General features: G+C 39.9%; 1 protein-coding gene across 1 annotated transcript; it reads left to right on the top strand.

Moving 5' to 3' along the window:
• Positions 1–2,328: 2,328 nt before the first annotated feature.
• On the top strand, positions 2,329–27,603 carry LOC146300666 (CUB and sushi domain-containing protein 3-like). The gene is made up of 11 exons (XM_084667121.1): positions 2,329–2,377; positions 2,539–2,652; positions 2,830–2,925; positions 3,504–3,707; positions 20,101–20,225; positions 20,396–20,492; positions 21,092–21,196; positions 21,680–21,798; positions 25,446–25,515; positions 27,081–27,197; positions 27,377–27,603. The coding sequence occupies exons 1-11, from the start codon at positions 2,329–2,331 to the stop codon at positions 27,601–27,603; spliced, it is 1,323 nt and encodes a 440-aa protein (XP_084523247.1).
• The last annotated feature ends 213 nt before the right edge of the window (positions 27,604–27,816 follow it).

The raw sequence follows: 27,816 nt of genomic DNA on the forward strand, positions 1-27,816 counted from the left end.
GTTAACTGATAGCCCACAACTAACGTAGTAAAATCTTTATAACATGTTTGTTTATCCAAATATCATATATGGTGAATTAAATCTTTGTTTTCAACAAGGTCGGCCAGCCTGTCCATGTAGGCTATGTTGTCCATGACAGCAAGGATGGATGTAAGGCTACATAATCGAATACAAAGCGTGGAAAACGATTAGCCAATGGTGTGTCAAATACCGTCTACCTATTTTGATTGACACATCTCATTAACATATTGAGAAGAAGAAATACAGGAATGAATGAATGAATAAATGAATGAATAAATGAATGAATGAATAAATGAATGAACACATGAATGAATAAATGAATGAATAAATAAATGAATAAATAAATGAATACACAAATAAATACATGTAAATTATAAGGTAATATTGATTGACAATTGTGCATTAATTAGTACATGTATTCATTTATTTATGTCTAAATGCATGGATGTGGACATTTATTTATTCATTCATTCATTTTTAAATATGGCAGGTTTGGTCCTCCATATAAGGAGAGCCTTACCACTACCTATTAAGCCCCATTGTACCGAATTTGGCTGCAGTTCCAAAAGAGTCCCACTGGGGGTGATCGCGAGCGAGTGCGTGTTGAATGGGAGTCTATGGAGCTAAACGGCTAAATTTGTCTCTTTCGCCTGATTGTCGTTGAGAAATCTCAGATTTGATTGTAGTTTTTGCATGTTCAACATGGATTATTGGGCGAAAGTTGAATGAACGAGTACTTGTGTCCTTTTGATTTCTTACAGGGTGAGTTGTTGTTGCCCATAACACGCTAGCATTCTGCTAATGAATCCTGATTGGTTAGTGAAGGACTGGTACGACCAGAGCTCCCGCTTGATGGCATCCAAAGCGGAATCAGAACGTCAGAGCATTAGCAACATTAGCAACAACATTAGCAAGCCAAAAATCTTTCTAGCATGTGTATTGACAAGGAGAGCCTAACTTGTCAGCTGTATTGTTGATGCCTTGAAAGAAAAAAGGAAGTGACCAGAGCTTGCCGTAAAGCCGTAGCTCTGGTCGTACGATGTGTTTTTCACAGTTTTCCCTTGAGGAGACAGGCCTCAGCCCCAGCCATACTGTACCGTGTGTAGGCTTAGTTAACGCCTCCTGGATGTCATTCTTCTCTGCTGCTGATATTCAATCCGTTTCCCTCTACACACAACAAAGAGCGAGTGAGTCACCTTTAATAAAAAACTAAGAAATTGTAATGTGTACCCTCTCAAAAGTTTTATATCTGGAACACACATGCAGGCTACCTCCTGTTCTTCACTGCTGGGGAGGGCCATAATACTCCATATTGTTCCAAAGATTTATCTGAATTATTCATAGCCATAAGGACAAACATATGTTGCAATTTTTCTTACGTCCACCATTTATTATGTTGTTATGACTGCCTGTAACATATTTTAGATGTCCTAGTCTCTCACCTGCAGGCATTTAGCTAATTCTGTGGCTCTGGGCTAAACTGGTGGCAACTTCATTAGCAGTGTCCTTCTCACTTCTCTCTCTCTTTCTTACCTCCATCTCTATCCGTCTTATTAATAGCACACATGAGTGGTTGCTCATGTGCCAAAGCTTTCTGTTCCAGCAATTTAATATCAGTCACTCCAATACCCATTTTATTTGCATGTGTTGACTACAGTATAAAATGCGGGGAGAGTGGGAAGTGGGATCACTGGCCTCATGTCTTTTGGAAGTTATACATATGAACCTTTCTGTCAGAGGGGGAGGATGGTGCCTGTCTGGCCTTCTCAGACTGAACTCCCACCTCTGGTTTTCAACCATCTTCATCACCAAGGTCAAAGAATGTTTAGCTATCAGATGATGCCTGTGCACCAGAGGGTGAGATTAGACCTGGTATTTCTTCTGACTCCCAAAATAAAAAACTGGCTGATCCAATTGGCCATATCCATTTATTGAGTTGGTGGATGATATGATTACATCAGAATATGTAAATACTTAATATAATGAAGATCAACTAGATCGTAAAAAATATTATGTATTATTTATGTAGATCTGATGGATTAATTATCTATCCTTGTGTGACAAAGCAGAGGAGATCATGCTGACATGGAGGAAGGGTGGGCCCTAAGGGCATTAATTCAAAGAACTAAGGCACAAAAAAACAAAAATAACTCTTCGTTGAGGGCCGCTTTCGTGTCTGCAGGCAACTGGTTCTCACCAGTTGGGGAAGCACCAGCTAGGTGCTTCAGTCAAGGTCCAGTCCTCCACCTCACTGCCTGTGGGGCAAACACTTGCAGAAGTTGGTTTCTCTCTCCTACCTCGTTTCCCATGGGGCTGCCCTCCCAGCCCTTTTTAACTCCCCAGGAATCGCTCTCAGGTGTGCTCCCTTATGAGGGTTTACCTGCTGAGTTTGGGCACAGTGCTGAACTCCTTTCCGGCTTCCTCTGGCCACACTTGTTAAAAATTGACAAAGCCTACACAGTAATTACAGCATATTTTGTATTGACCAGTAATGCTTTTCACTATATCCTTCTGCAGTGCTTTTTGGGCAGTTTGTGGTTTTCCAGACGTTACCCACTGATGTTGTGGAGATCTACGATGGGCAGTCCCTAGAACCACCCCTGCTCTCCTCCATCTATGGATTTCACTCAGGTGGAAGACTGGAATTGTATTTTACTAACATGATAAAGAACAATAAACAAAAACGCCTGTAAACATATTCTAGTTCCCCGTTTATAATTGTTACAATTACAATGAAGTGCCACAATTGTGACACTATGATTATAAAAAAGCACATGCAATGGGCTAAATTACATTTTCTCCTGTCAGGAGAAACATTGCCTTTGAGTTCTGGCAACAAAATCACCATCAAATTCACCACTGTGGGTACAGAGACTGCCAAGGGATTTCACTTTGTCTACCAAGGTAAGTTCTATTCTACCGCATGCTTTAAAACATCTTTGTTTAAAAGGAACCCTTCTTGTGGGCAGAATATTCTGGCACAGATTGCATGGGCTGGTTTGGGGAGAGCTCCTACAATATCAGAAGCACATTTGTCAATTCCTTTTTGAAAACTGCTCTCAGCTCAGTTCTGTGTGTGGGCTGACCAGTCCAGCTCGGGGTCAGGAAACAATTTTGTTTTGCAACAGACAAAAGAATGACTGATCATCACACTATCTTTGTATCTTCAATCTGTATTGAATGTATTCCGTATTCTCAAGAACTTTCTGTGCTTATCTTAACGACAGTCAGTAGAACAGCTATTGCCTTATTGTCTGCTCATATATATTATTTCATATTTTTCATTATTTGTTCTTATTGTAGCCAATATTGTGTGTTGATGACAGTCATGTATAGATCAGTGGTCAGGCCTAAAATACATTATGTAGGCTGAGGGACAGCCTTGTTCAGTATGTGTCACATACTGTGTGGGAGACTGGTGCTGAGTGTGTGTCCTGGGTGTAACCTCACATCCATCTGGTCATGCTTCTCCATACCTCCAGCTGTCCCCAGGACCAGTGCATCCCAGTGCAGCTCTGTCCCCGAGCCCCGGTTTGGAAAGCGTGTGGGGAATGACTTCAGTATAGGCACGCTGGTGCTGTTTGAGTGCAACTCAGGTTACACTCTGCATGGCGACAGTGCCATCCGCTGTGAGGCAGTTCCCAACATGCTCGCACAGTGGAACGGCACTGTACCCACCTGTGTTGGTAAGCGAACATCTTCACAAGTAGATATACTTGCACACACAAAATCCAGACTAATACAGGGACATGCACAGGAATACATGTACTGTATACCTAGGGACACACACAATTCGATAGACTGTGTTCTCTGTGACTAATCTGGAAGGGCAAACAACTTTAGCCTGTGTTGTGTAATAAAAATGTGTAAGGGTTCTCTTGTGAAGTGGTTTCGAGGTCCACAGCCACTCACTTATGGCATAGGGAATTCTGTAAGTGGTGTTTTAAGCACAATGGTTTTTATCTGCTGGATAGAAGCCTGCTGATTCATCCCTCCACAGGCTGTTCAGTCATCTAGAAAAATTGATATAGTTTGATAGTTGGATATAATATATATAACTTTAACAAAAACAATATGCTAAATTATTCCAACCTTTTTAATGGCAGATGTCTCTGATGGTGAACCTGCTTGAAATGTATTTTCTTTCTTTCACTCACTCTCTTTCTTTCTCTCTAGCTCCTCTCTTTCTCGCTGTTCCATTCACACCAACTGAATTGACCACAACAGTCACACAATGCTTGTCACACTTAGCTTTATTCTGTAGCGGGGTTTCCTTGTGTTAAAACAGAAATACTTAATTTATCATAAAGTTTCGGGGCACCACCCTAATATTGGTTTAGGACCAGAGTTGGGGTAGTTACTCAAAAAAAGTAATATATTACACATTACTAGTTACTTTTTTGTAAAGTAATGCTTTACTTTACTAGATTACTCACTGCTGAAAGTAACTAGTTACACTACTAGTTACATTACTTTTGAAATACTCCGTAACATCACCTGAGATGCACTATAACTTACTTGCCAAATAACAATATATGTACCATATGCCCAAATCAACTCAAATTCTTATTATAATGAGGACATACACAAGATCTCTTTTATTCTTTTTAATACAACAATGCTGACAGTTGTGAACATCAAGTTGTCAAGCATAACAAGGCTTCAGTACTATACACCAAAAGCATACAGAATGATGTGTCGGGGGGGAAAGAGCCTTAGCCATAGTTATGTTCGATCAGGGGTTGATCAATGAGATTGACTTTTGGCGCGAACCGGCCTCAATTTGAAGAATCTGAAGTCAAAGCGCGGCTTTGCTGCATGTGACTGAGTCTGCGTGATCTCAGTCAAGTCGCAATTAGAATTGCGTTTTGGTTCTTCTGTTCAGATAGTAACCGATCACTATAAAGTTGAATCTCAGGAGAAGCTTGGCGCGTCCTTTGGAACGCCAATCCTGATGGCGTTCATGCCATGGTTGGTTTCGCTGGAGTCAGAGATCGATGGTCATCTTAGATCTTTATACTGTTCAGAGTTCGAGGGAGGACCTGTCTGGGGTCAGACGTTGATTGGGGGAAGCTGGGTTCTCAACTCCCCCCTCCTTCCTTCACACCTACCAAAGGTGTGATCTGGTCTCTGGCTGGTTCATAAGATTGTTCAAATTTTATGTGGACATCTTGGTACAGTTACAAAATATAGTTGAATGATTGTTTTACTATATAAGTTTGGTGTAGATACCAAGAATGACGTAGTTATCTTTCAGGAAGAAGGAGTAGTCCCTAGAATCAAGATTTCAGTGAACACAACATTAAACAAAGTAACAAACATGACAAAAAAAGCCTCTCATAATTCTCCACCTTGTACTCTTGTGGTTAAGGTGAAGTCTGAAGAACGTTCCTCAAAAGTTCTGATTAAGGTATGTTCTTTGTTCAACTGCCGCCAAAACGGATAGCAAATGGTTGCTGGAGACGTGTTGTCTCAAGCAGGCCCTTTGAAGCTTGCAAGCTACAAGAGGGCTGATTAGGTAGATTGGGGAGGTCCCCGCCCCAATTCTATGGTTCCTTTGCATCGGCGTTTGGTGGGTAATCAGCATACTGAGGGTGTCACAAGTGCTGATTAGGTTTGTCTGATGTGATTGAATCACTCTTCCAGGGGGTGTTCCATCAACGTCGCTAACGCAAGTCGCGCTAACACGAATAAGTCTCACTTGGGTAAACGTCAACGTAGACTTAAGCCTCAAGCCGTTCCACTAACGTTCCGTTCCACTAACAGGCAACGCTAATTCAAGGTAGACCTCAATAACCTTAGACTCTGCAGCCCAGATCAGGCGATCGTCGAAAAGAGGAGTTATGTCGCATAAAGCAAAGCGTAAAGCAGCAGAGTGTTGTTTCAGCAGCGTAAATTGATTTTTTGAGTTTTTTGGGAGTTGTCCCCAAAAAGGGCAATGTTGCCGCAATTAACATGGCAAAGGAGACAACTTGTCAAACCATTACGACCGTTAAAATGCGTATATTGTAGACCTACCAAATCTACTTAACATATATGCATTTAGGCCTACTGATAATTAGCATAATTTGATGAGCTGTCTGAAACCGTTCTGACAGGCTAGCCTATGGCCAATATTCTCAACAGGAGATTGAGAATAATAGTTGGTTAACAATGGTTAATTGCACTTGATGTGGGCTAATAATGTTTTTGTCTTCACATCTTGAACAAAATCAATACATTTCTTCAAAATAACTTTGCCACACGCATTTATTAACTGATAGGCTAAATGCTGAGCTTTAAGATAAAAGGGAAAGATAACCATGACTAAAATAGGGATTCACTGAAATGACTAGTATTGTACAAATCCAGCACTGACTTTTTAGATCAGAAGGTGACCCAAACTGCATACTTTCATTTTAAATTGCTCAGCATGACTATCATTATTATATCACGAGTATTTCCAATTAACATAGTCTGCCTCCACAGATCCAGAGGGGGCTTGGACAGTGATAGACTCACTTTGGGAAAGCATGCCCTACTGGGAACATTAGGGGAGACGGTTGGGCACAGCATCTAATTGCCTTCTTTGGAAAGGGCAACATGTGGGGCACTGACATGTAGGGGCAGCATAAAGGGCGCTTCATAACAGCACCCTTTTCCATTGGAAGTAAGGGCATGGGAACAGTCCAATTTAGGCCATTATAAGGGCACCATATAGGGTACTGCATCACATTTTCTATACTATAAAGGAACTCATTAAGACATGTTTTTACATTTATAGAGGGCACTCTGTCATTTATTGCGTGGGGCATCCTGGGCACACAAGCATATTTCACAATGTGAATGGCAGACAGTAGGGCACTTATTTTTGCCACTCTATGGCATTTTAGAAACACTTTCAACCATGGGGGCACCAGGCAGTCACCCCCTTAGTCTTCCAATGGGCCTGTAAACACCCATGGGGACAGTATATTGCACCTATAATATTGAGGAAGCCAGAGGAGAGGTAATATAGAGGCTTGTCAACATATAGGGTACTTTAAACAATGAAAATACTTAATGCAATTGAATAAAAAGTCTCCTTGATTCTTTGTGTTTCAGAATTACCTGAAAAACTGATGATAATATTCAGGTACTGCTTGGAGCAAAGTATACCCTTCATATTTCCTGGCATAGTTCAAGAACGTCCCACATGCAAAGACATAGACAGATGCAGACAGACTGAACAGTGTCAAGGCTTGGCTACAGTGGGTTTGCTTCCTTGTGTGTGATTCCAGCAGACTACATAGTCTAGTCCTACCTACATAAACTGCAGTCTACTACCCTCCTTTCTACTATTATAGTCTACTCTCCTTTCTATTACTTTCTAAAAAGGATGGTAGGCTGCTCTTATGTGTTCATTGCCATCCTTAAGAGTTGCTAAAGTGTTATTATATATATATATATATTAGTGCTGTCAAACGATTAAAATATTTAATCGCGATTAATCGCATTAATGTCATAGTTAACTTGCGATTAATCACAATTAATCGCATATTTTTATCTATTCTAAATGTCCCTGATTTCTTTTTGTCCCAATCATTTTTCAAATTTTAATGCTCTTATCAACATAGAAAAGTGGTTCGGATTGCTTTGTGCAAATATTTTTTTTATTGAAAACAACATCGCCTGGCTTTGACGAGGGGGCAGAGAATTCGCATCAGCTGTGTGCTTGGCCATCAAGTGGTATTTCAGACTGGACGTGCTGCGATGATAGCTCAGTTTACAACGACAAAACACACAGATCACTGGTCTTGTCAATAGAACCATTTGGCAACTTTTTAAAAGCAAACTTTCCATTCAGAATCTTATTGGCATCCATTTCGGCATCTCGCGCTCGTCATCCACTCAAAACGTAACGTTAGCCTGCTACCAGAGAATGTCTAATATCCGTAAACGGGCTCTGCTACTACTCTTTAGCCAGCTCGCAAGCCAAACGAGTGTTTGGCGTGCCTGTTGTTTTGTTTCTGGTCTAGCTAGATCCGGTGTGGTGTTGTAGTTTTTCTAACGTCGGTAGTTGTTGCAACAGCATGTGAAAAAAACTACAAAGTTTGCTAGGCCAAAAAGAGCGTTAATCGCGCGATAAAATAATTGACGCCGTTAATTTGGGTTTGCGTTAACGCCGTTAATAACGCGTTAAACTGACAGCACTAATATATATGTTTTATTTTATTTAAGAATGACAATTAAATCTATCTACATAAACTATGCTGGGCCTGCTGAACCTATACTTCTTCCACAGATACTGGTCAGGGAAGCATTACTTCTGTCTCTGAAGACCCTTGGGGCTGGTGGGATAAACGCTCTTTGTCTACTCTGAGCACCTTCATCCACCACAGGCTTGTCAAAGAACGGATACGCCATAATTGATTGTAACTTGTCTTGAGGCTCTGCTTAGTTTCTAAGGCCAATATGTCTTATGTCAATTAATCAATGGCTTTTGAAAACAGATAAAGTGACATTATTTATTAACTTGTTAATTTAAATTAATATGTTTTTTGGAAATGAAGTAGGCCTAAACACGCGAATCATTCATGTCTGCACTTCAAAAAGTCTGAATTTACGTTCCCGAACATGGACTAAAGTGCTTTGAGCGCAGGAATTTATTTGACAGAACTGTCTTTTGAGATTCTGTTTCCGCCTGTTTGAAATTATTTGCAACACATTTTAGTTTAGCTTGACTTTTAGCCTGACACGGATCAGGCTAGTCCCGATCCTTGGTTATGTAGCTCAAACTACAATAATCCACCTTAATGGAACGGAACTCTCGCTAAAGTAAGTGAGACTTGGCGAAATAAGTCTCGCTTTCCCTTAATCGACGTTGATGGAACACCCCCCAGGTGTGGCAAGATGTTGGCTCTGTGTGGTCTTGTTGACCTCACTACAATTCCTAAATGCTCTCAAATTATACTTTATTGTTTAGCAACACTAATACAACATTCTACTATGTCTTGATTTGATTATGCTTACTTGAATGAACACAATACATTTGAATATCCTTAACTGAGCAAAAAGCCCAGACAGAATCAAACCTGGTGAAGTGTCTAGCACTATTTGCTGTAGCAATGAAAAGTTCCCAGAGGGGTTGTTTGATTGTCTCTTTGGTAAAAGTCTTGGAAAAACCACTTGATGAACCTCATTAACCTTATAAGGCTTTATAGTTCTGGGTTTGCAAAAAAAAGGCTCTATTGCTGTAGAAAATAAATGTAAGCCTTCGTCCAACACCTTACTTCAAGTCAACAGATCCACCAGTGTTTGACAGTCATGGTCTCTAATCATACCTGACCAATAACATTCACTTCCAGGTCTTGGGTGTTTAAGTCATTAAGTTAGAGTAATTTCATTGAGAATGTGCCTGTCGTGAAGGTGAACAGGGCCTGATGCAGATCAGTACTGGCTTCCTTCACTCAAATGACCATGTAGGGCAGTGGTTTTCAAACTTTTTTTCGGCCACCCACATTTTCTAAATGACTAACCATCGCGACCCAAATTAAATGAAAAGGGGTGTTTGCAAATATACAATTTTCCTATCGTTATTATTTACTTCTTCAAGTTTTAACAGAATAATTTGTTCTAATTGCCATCAGTAATAATATACGTCACCACAGCTGTCCTGCTAATGCATGCACAGTCTGTGTTTGATGTGATGCTAGTTTGGAAAGAAAGATAGGTACTTCCACACTTAATGCAGGCACGCACAAGCAAAAATTTGGGGCCTTTTTATGAGCGCAAAATAGTTTTTTGAGCTTTATGTAAAATAAACATAGCCATTTTTTGGATTTTCCATTTTCAAAACCGTTTGTTCGGTAGAGCTGATCAAAGGCGGCGGTGAAGCCGCAAAAGACACGTGAGAGCATAACTCAGCAAAAATGTGTCCGATCATCACCAAACTTCGGTTCCTTCGTTCCCACGAGGAGCAGAGGAGGCCTGCAGTGTTATACCAGAAAAAAAACTTTGAATTCTCAGTACTCTTGAACGCAAACAGATATTTCAACCAAACTTGGTGTGTTGCATGAGTGCAAAAGGTTGTTGTGACTTAATTGTTGCGCAAGTGCTATGGAGGCCATGTCCTGCTCTGGACTGCTTGGCCCCTCCATTGCTGCTTGCAGCTATATTTGTTAGTTTTTCTATTATTATTATTCTTCCGCCATGGGGTCCTATGGCAGGTCCTAAAGGCGCTTGGTCGAAACTTGTGAAATTTGGCACACTCATTGGGGACATTCCCCTGGTCCAATTAACAAAGTTTCATGTCTCATACTTGGGCACTCTAGCGCCACCAATGGGTCACAGTTGGACTTTTGTTTACACACGCAACTTTTGAACCGTATGACCCATTTTCAAAAATGAGGTACCATTGGATTCCCTGGATCAAGACCAGTTCAACACACCCTATGGGGTCAATTTCCGGTTTTATAAATTTTCCGCTATTTCCGGTTTTATCAAAAACCTTTGAAAGCCTACTCCTCCTACAGTAATTGTCAACTCTTCTTCAAAATGACCAGATATGCTCTTCAGACCAAGCCTCACAAAAGTTATGATAGAAAATATTGATCTTCTCAACCATTTGTCCGTGACAGCCAATCAAATTCAGCAGAAAAGCCACCAAACAGGAAATGAAGTAATATCTCAGCAGTTCTTTTAGGCAGTGACACCAAATTTGGACCGCCGCCTCGGAACCTTATTCTGAGGATGTCCTCCAAAGATTGTGTCATGTGACTAAAAGGGGGCGTGGCAGGAAACAAAAACGTGTTTTGGCTAATAACTGTTGAAGTGTTTACCTTAAAGGTGACATGACATGCTGTTTTTGGATGCTTTTATATAGGCCTTAGTGGTCCCCTAATACTGTATCTGAAGTCTCTTTCCCGAAATTCAGCCATGGTGCAGAATTATAGCCACTACAAGTAGTCCCACAATCAGCTTTCCTCATAACGCGCTGTTTCTGTGTCTGTGGCTTTAAATGCTAATGAGGAGGAGAGGGGCGGCAACATGCGCTAATGTTTACAACGGATGTATCGCAATGGCTCGTAGCCCCCGTTGCTGTAAGATGCCTCAAATTTAGCCATTCTCTTCTGATCACCCTGGTTTGCAGAGGTGCACACTCATTCATTTCAATGTGGAGAAAGGCGGATATCGCGAGCCATAACACCAACAGCAGAACGGTTATCCAAATAACAAAGAAGTGTACAACACTGGCGTTACAGCGTTTGTATTTACACACACACTTGATGCCATCTACCTTTACATTAGCGACAGTAACTCAGCTGGCTCGTAGCCCCGTTGCTGTAAAATGCTTCGAATTTGCCCCTTCTCATCTGATCACCCTGGTTTGCAGAGGTGCACACTCATAATAATTTCAAAGAGGGGAAAGGCAGATATCGCGCACGCCATAACACCAACAGCATAACGGTTATCCAAATAACAAAGAGGTGTACAACACTGGCGTTACAGGGTTTGTACGTTAGCAACAGTAACTCAGCTGTTAGCTGCAGAGCTAATGTTACAGCCACATTCTAAGGTAGGTAACAATGTACAGTAAAGCAACACAATTATATAGCGTTAGTTAACTTACTTGTCCAAGTTTTGTAGCTTGACCAAGGAGATTTAGTAATGATCCAGAATTTAATTTCAGCAAGGCCAGCTTTGTGTTGGCTCAAGTTGAGGAAACAGTAGTGGCTGAAATGTTTGGCGCAGACATGCAAAACTTTGGGAAGTTGTGTTGGCGCATTTCCAGCGAAAATAAAATTGAGATATTGGTTGTGCAGAGGCTCGGATGAAGGAATTAAATAAAGATTTGAGCTTGCATTTGTACATCCAAGCACTGAGCAACTGTTGTGCTTCGTTTGTTTGCTCGCCATGATGTCTCTCCAGGAAAAACCGATATCGCACTTGCCCTTGCACGGTGGTACTGTAGCTCAGTTTCTAACGGGCGGGCCAGATGATCTGGGCGGGCAAAGCAGAGAGGGGGGAGGTAACCTTTCTCGTATCTACGTCACTTGGAGGAGATTTTCAAACAGAGCGTTTGAGCCTTCATTTTGTCAAAGACGGAGAAGAACACCCAGGGCTTTGTTTAGACCTATCGAAAATTCTAGCCACTGGGGGACCAAAGGCAGGCTAGGGGAACTCATATTAATGTTAAATAACCTCATAAAATGAAGTTTTCATGTCATGTCACCTTTAATAAAGTAATTTATTGTCAGTTGATGTCTTGTGAGAAATCAAGCTTGACCATCGATAATATTTCATAACAACCGAATTGACGCGGCCGCCATTTTGGATTTAATGGAAAAGTGTAAAAACCTTTTACATGCCCCAAATTTTGTCCAATGTTTACTAAATTTGCTGCGAAGCCGCAAAAGACACGTGAGAGCATAACTCAGCAAAAATGTGTCCGATCATCACCAAACTTCGGTTCCTTCATTCCCACGAGGAGCAGAGGAGGCCTGTGGTTTTATACCAGAAAAAAAAACATTTGAACACTCAGTACTCTTGAATGCAAACAGATATTTCAACTAAACTTGGTGTGTTGCATGAGTGCAACAGGTTGCTGTGACTTAATTGTTGCGCAAGTGCTATGGAGGCCTTGTCCAGCTCTGGACTACTTGGCCCCTCCATTGCTGCTTGCAGCTATATTTAGGGTTCCTCCGTCAGGAGGACCCTATTGTAATTGTTGGTATTATTCTTATTCTTATTATTATCCTTGTAATTTATCTCATGAACACATTGGTAAAAAGTTTTGAAATTTGGCATATTGATACAACATGCCACAACTACGGCCCAAACACAGACTGGCCCACATCAGACCATAGGGGGTGCCACAGGCCACGCCCAAATGTCCCTTTTCAGAGTGATTGTATTTCCACCTTATTGCTCCAATCCTTCTGAAACTTGGTTTTCATGCCTCATTTTTCATGAGGAACAAAAAAGCCTCAATGACCCATAAGGTCCGCCATGATGGATTTTCCTGTACAGTGATAATTTGGGAAAACCTTCAAAATAGATCTCCTACAAAAAAGGTCAAATTGACGACATTTTGTACAGATATGTATTTAAGACAGTTGAATCAAATACAAAATGTCTGAAAGGGGTGTATTTATGTAAATGTCCACATTGCCTCAATAAGTTTGTGTCACTAAATCAAATGTAATTTTGAATGATGGTTTTTCAAACCCAATAGGCGTTAAGATGACACCACCATGAAGTACCCTGCAAAGTTTCACCTTGATATGTAAAAATATGACTGAATTACAGCTGTTAGAGCTTGGACCAAATCTGACAATGCTTGCCATTGGAGAAACATCTTATTTCATTATACAGTTGATGACTGAACAGTGCAGAGGCCAGATCTAGCAATGGCTCAATCGGCTGAGATGTTATGCTGATAATGGAAGGGTTGTAGGTTCAAAACCAGTCAGAGGCATTTCTTTTTTTTTTTTTTTTTTACAGAACGGTTTCTAGTGTTCCGGTCAATCCTCCGGTTGTAAAACATAGCAATGAGTGTTTATTTGAGCCCATAACAACAGTCCAATCATCTGTTAAGCGAGACTGTGTCAACCACTGCAAAACAAGCCAGGTTTACAACAGTCGCTAACTACTTGGAGTCTACGTATGGTAGTGTCAGATTTACAACCAAATTAGCTTGAATGAAGTATATTGATCATCAGACATCTCTCTGAAGTACCATAAACAATTTCACCTTGATTGAATTAGACCTGTTTCAACCTTGGCTGAATCTAACAACGCTTACCACAGGAGAAACAGCTTACTTTTTTGTACAGTAACTGAACATGACAATATTCAACACTGAGAATAGCTCAACGAGTTGGAACAGTGACCTGCAAAGTATAAGGGAGTGTAGTTTCGAATTCAGCCACACTGTTTGAGTCTGTCTTAAATTTGAATATATGTTTAGTTAAACAGGATGACATCGTTCTGAAGTATCATGTGCAATTTCACTTTGATATGTCAAAAGATCATTGAATTACAGCTGTTTAAACTTCGGCCGAATTTACCAATCCACGCTACAGGAGAAACGGCTTTCTTTTTTATACAAAAACTGACCAAAATTTCTCAGCTTTGCGGGTAGCTCAATAGGTTGAATTGTTGTGCTGCAAAGCGCAAGGTCACAGGTTCGTATCCAGGCACAGTCTTTTTATGCAATTTCACTTTGAAATGTCAACGTTTCTTAACCTTTGTCCCAAAGCTGACCAAAAACGAATACTCATATCACGCAGTCGGAGCACAGCTAAATAATCTGCGTCAGCTACTTGGGTACCCAGGATGCAGTGCGGCATGTCCAAAAACGCAGACTTGTGGAAAATAGTTTGGTTACAAAAGCCGTGCGAGGGATTTCAGTTGTTGTGTTCGTTCAGTTAGATGTTTGTAATGTTATTGTTGGTTAGTTAATATAATCTTGTTGGTCACCCTGATTGTGTATGTTGTGTAGTTTAATGGGACCAGAGAGTCCGCTGCTACACTGTCACAGGCTATTCTTGCAAGGAGCTGAATATGAGCTCTGCCTAAGCCCGGTTGTCCACATGACTTATTAGTTGTGCATTGACTGAGAGTCTAGAAAGAGATCAACTCAAGAAGAGTTTCAATATCCTATGAAAAGTTAATACTCAGCCCTTACTATTTATAATATCTCAGCCGTTGATGTGTAGCAGAGAGGCTAGAGAGACTGACTTGTTACCTTTTGCTCATGAGTTAAAATCCCCGTTCAGCCGATTGTCGTTGGCCAAACATGAAGTTGTTTTGCTCTCTTGTTGTCCAAGTCTCGATCTTCTACAGTGTACATGTTTACAATATTTTGCCATTTTGGGGAGGAACCCGCATTGCTGCCTGCAGCTATATTTATTAGTGTGTTTGCTGAAAGCAAATAAATTAATGGGTTCCAATGATTCAGAATGTTTACGTCAAATTCTGAGACTGAAAAATATTTCGCTATTGTGATGTCATAAAGTACTTTCAGAATTTCTTCTCACCTAATCACTTTTCAGACTGTTTAACCTAAAAAACACCTTTCCAAAGTTATTGCTGACATACTTGTCTGCTATGGTATTGATATCTGTTATGCAATATACTCATCACTATTTTCGTTAATTTTTCAATCTAGAGAACTAGAAACACTGTACCAACTTTCAGTCTTTAATTCTTTTAACTAGTGGTGGGCCGTTATCGGCGTTAACGTGCTGCGTAAACGTGAGACTCTTATCGGGTGATAAAAAACTATTGCCGTTAATCTATTCTCAAAGTTGGGTTGGGAGCTGGGTCTAGCCTATACTACGCAAGCTATGATGACCTTGATATTTTAGCGTGGATGTGTACCTAGCCGAACACTTTAAGGGGCGAGAACGAGTCTTCGAACCAGTGTGTATGCCTTGTTTATAATACGGGTGGATGAAATCAAGCATTCTGATTGGTTGAGAGGGAGTTCCGGGGTGTGCATTATTGAGCGATAAAGTACTGTACGCCTTTTTACATTTACCTTAAAAAGGGAGCGTTCCATATTAGTGCACACTCAAATTAACTAACTTTCTTACGGCATGGATATAGCGGATTTAATGTTCGTACGAATTTACGAAACAAACTGTCAGTTGTCGTGTCATATTTATGAGAATGCAATACAGAAACTGAAAACAAATACAACTGTTAAAATAAACATAGCAAACTATATAATAATGCATGAATGTACAAGAGCATTGGCAATTTGTTTAAAATAATTATAAACTGCATTTATGACATGCTTAAGTGACTAGAATAGATGATGTGGAGGTTGAACAAGTACTTCAGAGATGACAGATCATTTCAATTGTGATCTGAGAAATATAGGTACCAAAGCCACAGAGAAGAACTGTCATCACTAGCTGTATCACAGGCACTGGATATCTATATATAATTCTTAGTGGTGGGCCGTTATCGGCGTTAACGTGAGACTCTTGATAAAAAATATATCGCCGTTAATCTTTTCTCAAAGTTGGGTTGGAGCTGGGTCTATACTACGCAAGCTATGATGACTTTCACCTTGATATTTTAGCGTGGGTGTATACCTAGCCGAATTGCACTGTAGGGGGCGAGAACGAGTCTTCGAACCAGTGTGTATGCCTTGTGTATGAAATTATCACATCAAACGCGATGTGCTAACATGGATGCAGCTATGAAGCCGCCTGGTTTGCTTCAGGGAAAATGTATTTTTAAGAAGCTTCCCAATAGAAACCTCGACAAGATAAAGGTTGTTTGCACCTTGTACTATGCAGAATTAGTTGACTGTAGGAGTTCTTCCAGTCTCAAATAACACCTAAACGCAAAGCATCCCTTAGCTAATGCGAAAGATTCCGGGCCAAGCACTGATGTAGCGCAGGGGAAGAGTCGTCGTCAAACTATGTTTGAGTGCAACCGAGGCAAGCCCGTAAGCACAGCTCTATCAGCCAAACTAACTAATCTAATAAACAGTTAATAAACACAAGTACATCTTATTGAACATAATTTATTTTCATCACCAATTATCATAGTAGAACAGCTTTCTCAAGCAGTTTGTGATGCATTTTGGAAAGAGGAGATGAGCCCCTGGTCTAATGCGCCACCTGGCTTGAGAAACCCATTTTCAAAGACTTACTTTTTTAAGTCATTTTTTGGGTAGCACACATATTCTGAATGCCTTTGGCGGAATTCAAATGAGCCATTTTAATCTAGATTAATCTCGATTAACGCCAACGATTTTAAACGCTTTAACATTTATGAAATTAAATAAGATACTCTTTTAATTTCGTCTTTTTCTCCTTTTTTAACAGTGAGAAAATATTGCAATGCATAACAATGACATACTGTGAACATTTTTTGTCACCTTTTGTTGCTAAAGCAACACTTTTTTCACTTTCATACTTAAAAAAAAACAAAACAATCACAAACGTTTCTGCCCTCAGGACAACGTTGAGTAAAGAAAATTCCCACGAGCGTTATGGGCGTGCGCGATATCCGCCTTTCCCCTCATTGAAATTATATGCTTTACTGTACATTGTTACCTACCTTAGAATGTGGCTGTAACATTAGCTCTGCAGCTAACAGCTGAGTTACTGTTGCTAACGTACAAACCCTGTAACGCCAGTGTTGTACACCTCTTTGTTATTTGGATAACCGTTATGCTGTTGGTGTTATGGCGTGCGCGATATCTGCCTTTCCCCTCTTTGAAATTATTATGAGTGTGCACCTCTGCAAACCAGGGTGATCAGATGAGAAGGGGCAAATTCGAAGCATTTTACAGCAACGGGGCTACGAGCCAGCTGAGTTACTGTCGCTAATGTAAAGGTAGATGGCATCAAGTGTGTGTGTAAATACAAACGCTGTAACGCCAGTGTTGTACACTTCTTTGTTATTTGGATAACCGTTCTGCTGTTGGTGTTATGGCTCGCGATATCCGCCTTTCTCCACATTGAAATGAATGAGTGTGCACCTCTGCAAACCAGGGTGATCAGAAGAGAATGGCTAAATTTGAGGCATCTTACAGCAACGGGGGCTACGAGCCATTGCGATACATCCGTTGTAAACATTAGCGCATGTTGCCGCCCCTCTCCTGCTCATTAGCATTTATTGCTACAGACACAGAAACAGCGCGTTCTGAGGAAAACTGATTGTGGGACTACTTGTAGTGGCTATAATTCTGCACCATGGCTGAATTTCGGGAAAGAGACTTCAGATACAGTATTAGGGGACCACTAAGGCCTATATAAAAGCATCCAAAAACAGCATGTCATGTCACCTTTAAGCTATAAACACCTTTACAACTTTAATTGATGGAAAAGGGCATGTTTTGAACTGTCAAACTGTTATGATTTTTACAATATGAAAGGCTGGAAATTCATTTTCTATTGTGATGTAATTACAAAACTTTCATAACTTTTTCTCACCTACATAATTGACCGTTCCCGAAACTCCTCCCTAGAACGGCCCTCGTCCAATTGTACCTTAACAACCGCTACTAAGAGAAGAAGGTCCGTCAAGCTTTGACTCAGAAGCAACATGGTTAAACGGTGTGCCTATGGGACGTGTCGATCTGACACTAGATATCCCAAAAGTTTAGAGGGAGGTGTGGTATTTTTTCCATTTACAAAGCCGAAGACTCAAGAGGGAAGGTGCCGGCGGTGGATAAAACTGTGTGGGAGACCCCACTCCCAACTTAATTTAGAAAATATCACCAAACATATAGCATGTCTGCTCCAAGGTAGCTAGCTAGAGTTAAGCTGCTAGTGAACGATATCTAAGATGTTAGTTGAGAGAACATCCCAATTCCCAAACAGTTATGGTTAATGTAAACTAGTATTATTGCCACTACTAGTGCATAACTAGTGACTCCAACAAATTAGTTAATGTTAAAATCAAAATGTTAATGTCTGTAAAATTGCAAGCTGAGCTAGCCAACGAACGCCAGCAAGTTGCTAAGAGCTTAAAATACTGTATCAATGTTGAACAAAACGTCAATCCATTAAAACAAGCCATTATAAACTTATTTTATTTTGATCTTCGTAGAATTTTGTGAGTGGGCGACCTATTCCTGGGTATCCCAACCCTGTCCAAGTGCTGTTCAAGTGCCTGGCCAGACAAGGCTACTTGAGACCTGTATGCTTTGCTTTGGCTTCGATTTTTGTTGTTTCCCCATCGTTGCTCATTTTAATATTTTGAATTAATCTTTCCACTGCATATTGCAGTCCCTTCTGCCTGGATCTGGAAGATATCGCAAAGGTATCACTCAAAAAAATCCTCACTCACACTGACAGCTGTAGCGCTTATCCCCGTACTCGCCATGGCTTTGGGTTGACAGTTCCGGGAATTGTATCGGACGTAGCAACAATAACTAAGGGGGCGTGGCCTGGGGAACGGTCAATTTCACGCTGTTTACATACTTTACATTTAGTCATTTATCCAATGCTCTCATGTAGAGTGACTTACCATAACTACAGGGACATTCCACCCGAGGAAAGTAGGGTGAAGTGCCTTGCCCAAGGACACAACTTCATTTGCCTAGCCAGGAATCAAACCGGCAACCTTCTGATTAATAGCACGATTCCCTAACCACTCAGCCATCTGACCCTTCCATACTTTCACACTGTTTATTCTGAAAACACCGTTCCAACTTACACATACTTTTGTCTGGTATGACATTAATAACTGCTATGCAATATCTAATTTTTCAAACTACAGAGCTAGAAAACACTATTCCAACGTTTGAACTTTTTTCTGTTTGCTAAATTTTTCAATTTTTTATACTTTTAACGCTTTAAAATTGATGAAAATAAATTAGATACTCTTTCCATCACTCTTATTTCTCATATTTCAACAGTAAGAAAATATCGCAATGCGTAAATAAATATTTTTCTATTGTGATGTAATTAAATACCTAACACTTTTTCGCACCGACATACCTTCACAACAGACTTTCACACAGTTTATGGCACATACCTCTTTTAAACATTCACCACTATTCAAGCTATCAAAACTAAATAGTTTTAACTGTTTTCAGCAAACACACACATTTTCTTCAGGAAATGTACCTTTTCTAGTTGTATTTTTTGAGGGACATTTACAAAATACAATTCTTATAAGGGAGAAAATTGGACAAAAGAAGATGCCTTTTTCACCCTCCTCCTTCAAAATTAAAAAAAAAAAATCTACTGGAAACCTCAAGGTGATGACTTACATAACTGGTGGTGACGGTAACAATTTATCTCAACAAATCAGGAAACATACTTGTCTGCTTTTCAAATATTCTATTATTGTACACACTTTTGTGTGAACACACAAAAAACTGTATTCTATTTTTATGCATATAGCTATACGGACAAGTACATTGACATAAAACATTACTCTAGTGTAAGACGCATTTATTAAATACCCATTCACCTTAATTTTTATATTTCATTATTTCGAATATTGATATATCTGATACATAGGTTTAGCTAGTCTAAATCGTATCCTCTCTTTCCTCTGCTTTTTCTCGTATGTGCCACACCACGTGTGTGTGTGGATGTTCTCCACATGTCCTTGTGTGAACTCCTGTCTGTTGAGCAGTCCCCTGTGGAGGGATGCTGACTGCTCGCAGGGGGACCATACTATCTCCAGGATACCCAGAACCCTACGCCAACCATCTGAACTGCGCCTGGAAGATTTCTGTGCCGGAGGGAGCCGGCATTCAAGTGAGAAAAAAACACTTGGAAACCTCCGAACATTTGACATTTGATGAAACACTTTGACAGGAGTTTTACATCTTTAATCAAAAGGTTGTCTAATAATTAATGAGAAAGGTGTTTCAATGTTTTCATGCAATATTCTCTTTTCTTGCTCATCTGTTTTACCGTGTCCTTAGATCCAAGTCATAACCTTCGCCACAGAGCACAATTGGGATTCGTTGGACTTTTTTGATGGGGTTGACAGTAATGCCCCCAGGCTTGGTAGCTATTCAGGTAGACATCTACAACTTTTCATCCCATTCTGCATCTCAATTGACCCCTACTGAAGTCATGTCTTGAAAGCTCAACAGAGCTGTTGATAGATATGACAGGGAAAGATGACATTTGGCATGTCCTTTGAGAGCGAGCTCTCAAAACCTCACAAACTGAGCAGACAGGGAGTCATGGAGAGGAAGAGGGCTTTGGTATCATGCTTTGCTCAGTGGGGATCTATTGATATATCCTTAAATCAACCCTGGGCTCATAGCCCTGTGCGAATCTGTGGAGATCCGAAAAGCTACGGTATAAACAGTGTGGAAATGGGAAGCTTAACATCGCTTTCTCACCATTATTATAACTTCACAACCCTTCTCATCTTGATGGAACACAATGTAGAGGCATAAGCATGATTTCAACTCTTTTTAAGTATGCATAGCCAACGCAAACTGGCAATCACAATGACTACACCCTTCTGCGTATTTTCCCAACATATTGCAAGTACGCACTACGTGCACTGTGTGTATGTGTAGCTACCATAGAGTGTGAAACAGGCTTAATGTCACATCTGGGATCAGGGACATGCACTTACTTCTCACTCCTGTGGAATGTTTTAGGCACCACCATCCCTCAGTTGCTAAACAGCACATCCAACAACCTGTACCTAAACTTCCAGTCAGACATCAGCTTGTCATCCGCGGGGTTTCACCTTGACTACACAGGTATGAGGAGAATGAAAGTTCCAGTTGCCCTTCTGCATTTGTTAACCCTCCCACCATTCTAGTAGTCTGACTCCATTCCCATTACCCATGGTATTTTTCTAAGCTGTTCTATGTACAGTACTGTATGTTAATATTTAGAGAATAACTTCAGATGCCCTTCATACTGTGGTTTTTCCTCTTAAGATGGCTGTTTTCTGTGACCTCTTATCCTTATTTTGTCTGTACTTATTTGGTATCTGGGACCATTTTACCTTTACTTTTTATTTACACATGTAGATACAGAATGTATAATCATTATCATTATTTTACTGTAATTACACAGATGTGTTGTCATTCAGTGCTAAGTGTTAATAGTCATCAACCAGAAAGACATACTCTGGTTAAATTGTTTGGAATGCTTGTTGTTCTGTGTTTACCAACATTCCCTTGTTTGCCGATGAGTGATTGCTGTCGCCACTTGTGTGTTTGTGACTCTGTTCTAAGCAATAGGTTTGGATTCTTGCCCAGAGCCTCAAGTCCCCAGCCACAGTGCAAAAGTCGGGGATCGCTACACTGTGGGTGATATGGTGTCCTTTCAGTGCGACCAAGGATACTCTTTGCAGGTGAGAAACTCAAACCATGTCAGAAACACTTGTGGTTAGGGAGTCAACTCATCATCCGAGGATATTTATAGCTTTTGTGCTGAGGGTGGGGGGACCCCAAAGGTGAGGGGCAGAAGCAGACTCCAGTTATGAGGCTGAAACTGTCTCAGTCCTGCCTGACTGGATAGCCATGACGTTTCAGCTGAGACACATTCCGAGTCAAGGAGCATGGCAAACATCTAGCATCTTCAGTAATCCCATATTGAGTTTTTCACCGGAGTGTTCCACAACATGCTCACCGACATAGCTCATGTCCTTGTGTTACTGTTCAAACCACATAAGGCAAGTCCCTAATATCTAGTCTAGCACCCTGTTCAGAAAGCCCTTATGGAAAGAAAATATATTCACCAATATATGATTTGAAATACATTTTAATATATTGCAATATTTTATTTTCCATAACATTGACCAATATATTATATATGGAAATACATGGGATAATATATTGATGATAAATATATTTCTAATATATTATAAACTATCATATATATTCATGTAATATATTGCAATATATTGCAGAATACAGCAGTGATTGCCGTTTTCCATATATTGCAATATATGGAACATGAATATATAATATATGTGGTTATATATCCCAAAATATATGCAATGATGTATTCATAAATAACCACCATAATGCATGCCGCTTTATATGGGAAAATGTATGGGTAATATATGTAAAGATATAGTGTCACATGTATGCTTCATATATGGTAGAATATATTCTAAATATATGTAAAATTATATGGAAAGATATATTGTACAATGCATGTGTACATACATGAGAACATGCCCATACAATGTACAGACATACATGGTGAGATTTACATTTAGTCATTTAGCAGACAATCTTATGCAGAGTGACTTACAGTAAGTTACAGTTAGTACAGGGACATACCCCGAGGCAAGTAGGGTGAATTGCCTTGCCCAAGGACACAGCTTCATTTTTGCGCTTCAAGCGATCATTGTCAGTATATATTTCAAATATTTTTCCATATAATTTTACCTATATTTCAAATATATTCCACAATAAATTGAATAATAAATCTGTACATTTATTTCATGTATATCTTTACATATAATTAGGATTCCCCCGTCAGGAATAGGCTTTAAGGTGACTTCCCCCTAAAGTACCCTGCAAATTTTCCCCTTAATATGTGAAAATATGACTGAATCAGCTGTTTGAGCTTGGACCAAATGTGACTATGATTGCCATAGGAGAAATGTCTTATTTTATTATTCAGTAACTGAACATCACAAAATCTTGGAATGGCTCAATTGGATGAGAGGTTGTGCTGGTAAACAAAGGGTTCCAGGTTCAAATCCAGACATAGGCTTTCTAGGCTTTCTCTAGTTTTCTGGGTAATCCCGGTGTAACTATCTATTATGTCAATTTTACAATATTTTGCCATTTTGAAGGAGGAATTCGCCATTACTGCTTGCAGCTATATTTTTTTTTTTACATATAATTCAAATATATTCTACCATATATTAAACATACATGTGACACTATATCTTTACATATATTACCAATACATTTTCCCACATAAATCAAATACATTATGGTGGTATTTATAGACATAAATTGCATATATTTTGGGATATATAAACACATATATTATATATTCATGTTGAATATGTTGCAATATATGGAAAACGGCAATCATTGCTGTATTCTGCAATATATGTCAATATATTACAAGAATATATATTAAAGTTTATAATATATTAGTAATATATTTATCATCAATATATTATCCCATGTATTTCCGTACAATATAAATATTAAATCCCATATATGGACATATATTGCCTAATGTATCACATTATATTTTCCAATATACTGCAATATATTTTCCTTCCGTAATGGAACCTACCCTGAAATAAACCTCGGCTCCCCTTAATCAGAAAGCTCTCAGATACTCAGGGGCCAAAATTAAAAACTGGGACAAAGTCACCGGCCAGATTTTATATTTATTGAAGAGAAAAATATCTGGGATTTGTAGTATTAGCGGTGCATGCGTTAGAGCAGTGGGGGGGAGGGGGGGGGGGCGTCAGTTAAAAACAAATATATATATATATATTAAAACATAAGTCAGTGATTCTGATAGTGTTTAGGCCAGCAGAGAAGGCATTGCTGGCCCTGACAGCCCACCACTGTGTTATCGACGGGCCAGCTCAAATATAAATTTGATATTATCTTGCGGGCCAAATATAAATACACCACGGGCCAGATTTAGCCCACTGGCAAGAGTTTGACACCCCTGCTCTAGACTGATGAAATTGTATCGCTCAAAAAACAAACTTCCTATTAAAGTCAAAATAATATCACACATAACATGGCATTAGGGGGATTAATTAATTTCCCCGGTTATGTTCTGTCAATAACCACCAGGGGTGCAAACTCATCAGGGATGAAAAAGGTGACAAGGATCCAAACCCCCTCGGGGGTCTGGGGCATGCTCCTCTGAGAATATATTTTTTTATATTTAAATATATATACATATGTAGGCTAATATATATATAATATATGCATAGTCAGTGAACACTGAAATGAATTTGAGGATTATAGGTCACATGACCAAAAAGGGATTGAAGTTTGAAGGTTTATTTTGAATAAAGAATTACTTTTTAATAACTTAATAACTTTACAAAATAAAGGCTTTGCAGCATGAATGCATACATCTTCAACAGTGTAACATTATTTTGACGCTATTAATAATAATAATAATTTATAATTATTATTATTATTAATAATAATAATAATTTATAATTATTATTATTATTATCATGTTGTTGAGAAGCTATTGACTTTTGAAACATGTAATTTGTTAATGGTCCCTAAACATACGTGTTGTTTAGGCAGCCGAAAGCATTGGCTAAGCGGCCGGTCATAGTGGTCCTAACACCGGTTAAAATAACACAATAGCCTATTAGGCGTCTGTTAAATATCGAACTTCAAACCAAATTTACCACGGTCTATTTACGAGCTTAAAATTCAATACAGTCAAATAATCTCTGTCCATGACTTCACCGTTAGCTTGCTCTGGGTAGCTTATGTGCCCCACACATAACTGAACTGCCCGCAATAAAGGTAGGTTAGGTCGTTATCCCCAAAATAGCATTTTGTGGCCACAAATTAGGATTTTGTGGCCACAAATTTCAGATATCACGTCTGGGGCTCTGGGAGTTACAGACCTGAAGACTCGAAATAAAAAGCGTGTGTGTCATGTTGACATTGATGACAAACAACAAGGTTGAACATGACAGCTTGCTATCACAGACTAGGATACTTGGAGGACCCCCCCCCCCTATTGCAGATCTACACGAAGCACACAAATGACCTATTTTGGATCAAAAACTGCAAATTTTGCTGAAAGATGATGAGTTTGCACCCCTGAACCACAGTAGGAGCTCATCCACCCACTGTTAACATGATCAAAACACTGACACACAGGGTCGATTGTTGAAATGCTGCATAATGGTATCTCTGGTAGTGCACTAAGCTTGACATGCATTCATGCCATGTGTTTGATCTCTGCACAGTCACCATGTGATTTAAAATACGATGAGACATGTTTGTATGCCTTTTGTATGTCTCCCAACAGGGTAATTCACACATTACATGTATGCCCGGACCAGTAAGAAGATGGAATTACCCTGTGCCACTTTGTCTAGGTAATATTCCATTTAATCCCATAAATCTATAGTGAACAGTGATTGACATACGATTTAATAAAGATTTACAAGATATTTGCATCTGACCATTGACTGTCAGCTACAATTAGCATTATGTTATTGTTTTGTTCAGGTCTAATTTTCACCTGTGAATATGTATCTGTCTGGATATGTATCTGTATGTATCTCTGTGCCAGTCAATAAGGATTTGCTCCTTAATACAGCTTGTTTTGATTTCAACTTTGTCTGACGAGTATAGTTATGCAGTTCCTCCTTCTTCCACTGCTGATTTCCACACTGATTCTCAGGATTACACAGGGGTGTAGCTCGCTTTCTCTTTGGCAGCACTCTCCCTAAACACACACACACACATCTAATTTTACAATTCACTGCAGCAGTGAATCCAGGTTTACAGATATCCTAGGCCTGATGGATGCTTGTGGTTGTCATATGGTACCTCTTCACAGGTAGACTGCATTCTTTTTTTTCTTCAAATAAACCAACAGGAAAGCAGCAGGCTGTGTGCCCATTCATCCATACGCGCTCTCATTTTACACAGGCAGGTCAACAAATCTCAACCACAATTAAACCCCATGGCAGTTACTTCAATCCCAGAAAGCCGCAGAGGTAGTACACATTTAGTCCAGGCCGCCAAAGGGAGGGATGGTGAAAGATTCAGACTTCAGACTAATTTTTTATCTATGACTCTTGTGAATGTAAGTGCATTACACATGGGTATATACATAAAAGAAGTATGTGGCAATATACAAGTGAATTCGTTTAACCTTCACTGCCTTGCAGTCATTCTGAGATACAGATAAGAAGGTGTCACAGAGGGAGGTGAATTGATCAGTGCCACTGCAGTGCAGTGACGCTGATGATAAATGTTTTCAATGTCAAGAAAGGGAGAATGTTTTTTGAAATACCTCAGTGAATCACACTTATACATGCTAGCACATACATACGCCAGTGGCAATTTCTTTAAGACTGCAGAAGACAAGTTTGTTCAGAATCAGCTACAAATATTAGCAGGTCGACTGACTGATTTCCTCTCATACATTCCTTTAGCGCCACTGTGCATTTCCCTGTTGAAGCTAAGCTCCCATGGACTTCAATGGGACTGCTTTGAACGTTTTTTTTCAGTGCTTTGAAACTATATGGTCACGCTCAGCGTCTCTGGGGGTGAATGGAGGAGTGGGCTGGCCTGGACGCTGGGCTTCCGCATGATGATTGGAGGGTCTGTCGAAAGATCTCCTTTTGATTGACAACGATTTTGTACTATAAAAAGTCACCAAAGCTATTCAAGCTCAGTCCCATCGTGGATTTTGCAACTCGCTGAAAGAAACTGCGACCACTTGTTTCTTTGTATTTGCTTTCTTGCTAGCTATTGCTGTTTCATCAAATTATTAGTAGTAGGGGTGAACTAGTCAGCTAGCAAACTGCACACAATGGCAGACAATAAAAAAACAATTTGAAAGACCAGCAGCTGCCACTAACATACGCATAAATGTATTCCACCCTCTCAGCAGTGTGTCTAACATGTTATCCTTGGCTGGTGTCTCTAGCTCAGTGCGGTGGCTCCATGACAGAGTTCAGCGGTGTGATCCTGAGCCCCGGTTATCCAGGGAATTACCAGAGCAGCCTGGACTGCAGCTGGAGAGTCAAACTCACCATTGGCTTTGGTTTGTTTCCTACCAAGCAATAATTTTTACTGATTTTATGATGTAGATGCCCTGATTCTCATTCTTTATCATCATATAATACCCACAATACTTCTCACAAAGGCTGAAACCTTTTCAAAGTTTTGTTTGACTAAAGGCATCTCTAGAAAGGACTGTGCGTTGTTGTTGTTGTTTTCTAGGCATCCACCTGCAGTTTCTAAACTTCTCTACCGAAGCAGTGCATGACTACCTGGAGGTTCGCAGTGGGGACCCGGAGAGGGGCTCTGTGATCGATCGCTTCAGTGGACCTGCTGTGCCCGAGTCTCTCTTCAGTACCACCCATGAGACCAGCTTGGTCTTCCACAGTGACTATTCCCAGAACAAGCCTGGGTTCCACATTGTCTACGAGGGTGAGGATCACCCTTGAGGTAGAATTGAGAGTCTTTTATTTCCATGGGGGTCAACCACTCAAACTATGACCATAATGACAGATTTTTATCAAAATATAGAACTGTATGCACCTTTATGTTTTCCAGCATGTAAACAAAAGGGTTGGGAACAGTGGCGTCACCAGCATTTTTTGCCAGGGCCGCAGCCCAAAACCTTTTGAGTGTAGCCCTAAATATTATTTTTATATCTC

This window comes from Hypomesus nipponensis, chromosome 2 (assembly GCF_054491055.1).
Source record: "Hypomesus nipponensis isolate SF chromosome 2, ASM5449105v1, whole genome shotgun sequence".
NCBI classification, from domain to species: Eukaryota; Metazoa; Chordata; class Actinopteri; order Osmeriformes; family Osmeridae; genus Hypomesus; species Hypomesus nipponensis.

Excerpts from the sequence above, each read along its gene's own strand:
- LOC146300666 (XM_084667121.1), top strand. The coding sequence starts at position 2,329 with ATGGGGCTGCCCTCCCAGCCCTTTTTAACTCCCCAGGAATCGCTCTCA. Across the intron at positions 2,378-2,538 it reads TCCCCAGGAATCGCTCTCAG|TGCTTTTTGGGCAGTTTGTG; the intron begins GTGTGCTCCCTT and ends ATCCTTCTGCAG. Across the intron at positions 20,226-20,395 it reads CGGAGGGAGCCGGCATTCAA|ATCCAAGTCATAACCTTCGC; the intron begins GTGAGAAAAAAA and ends CCGTGTCCTTAG.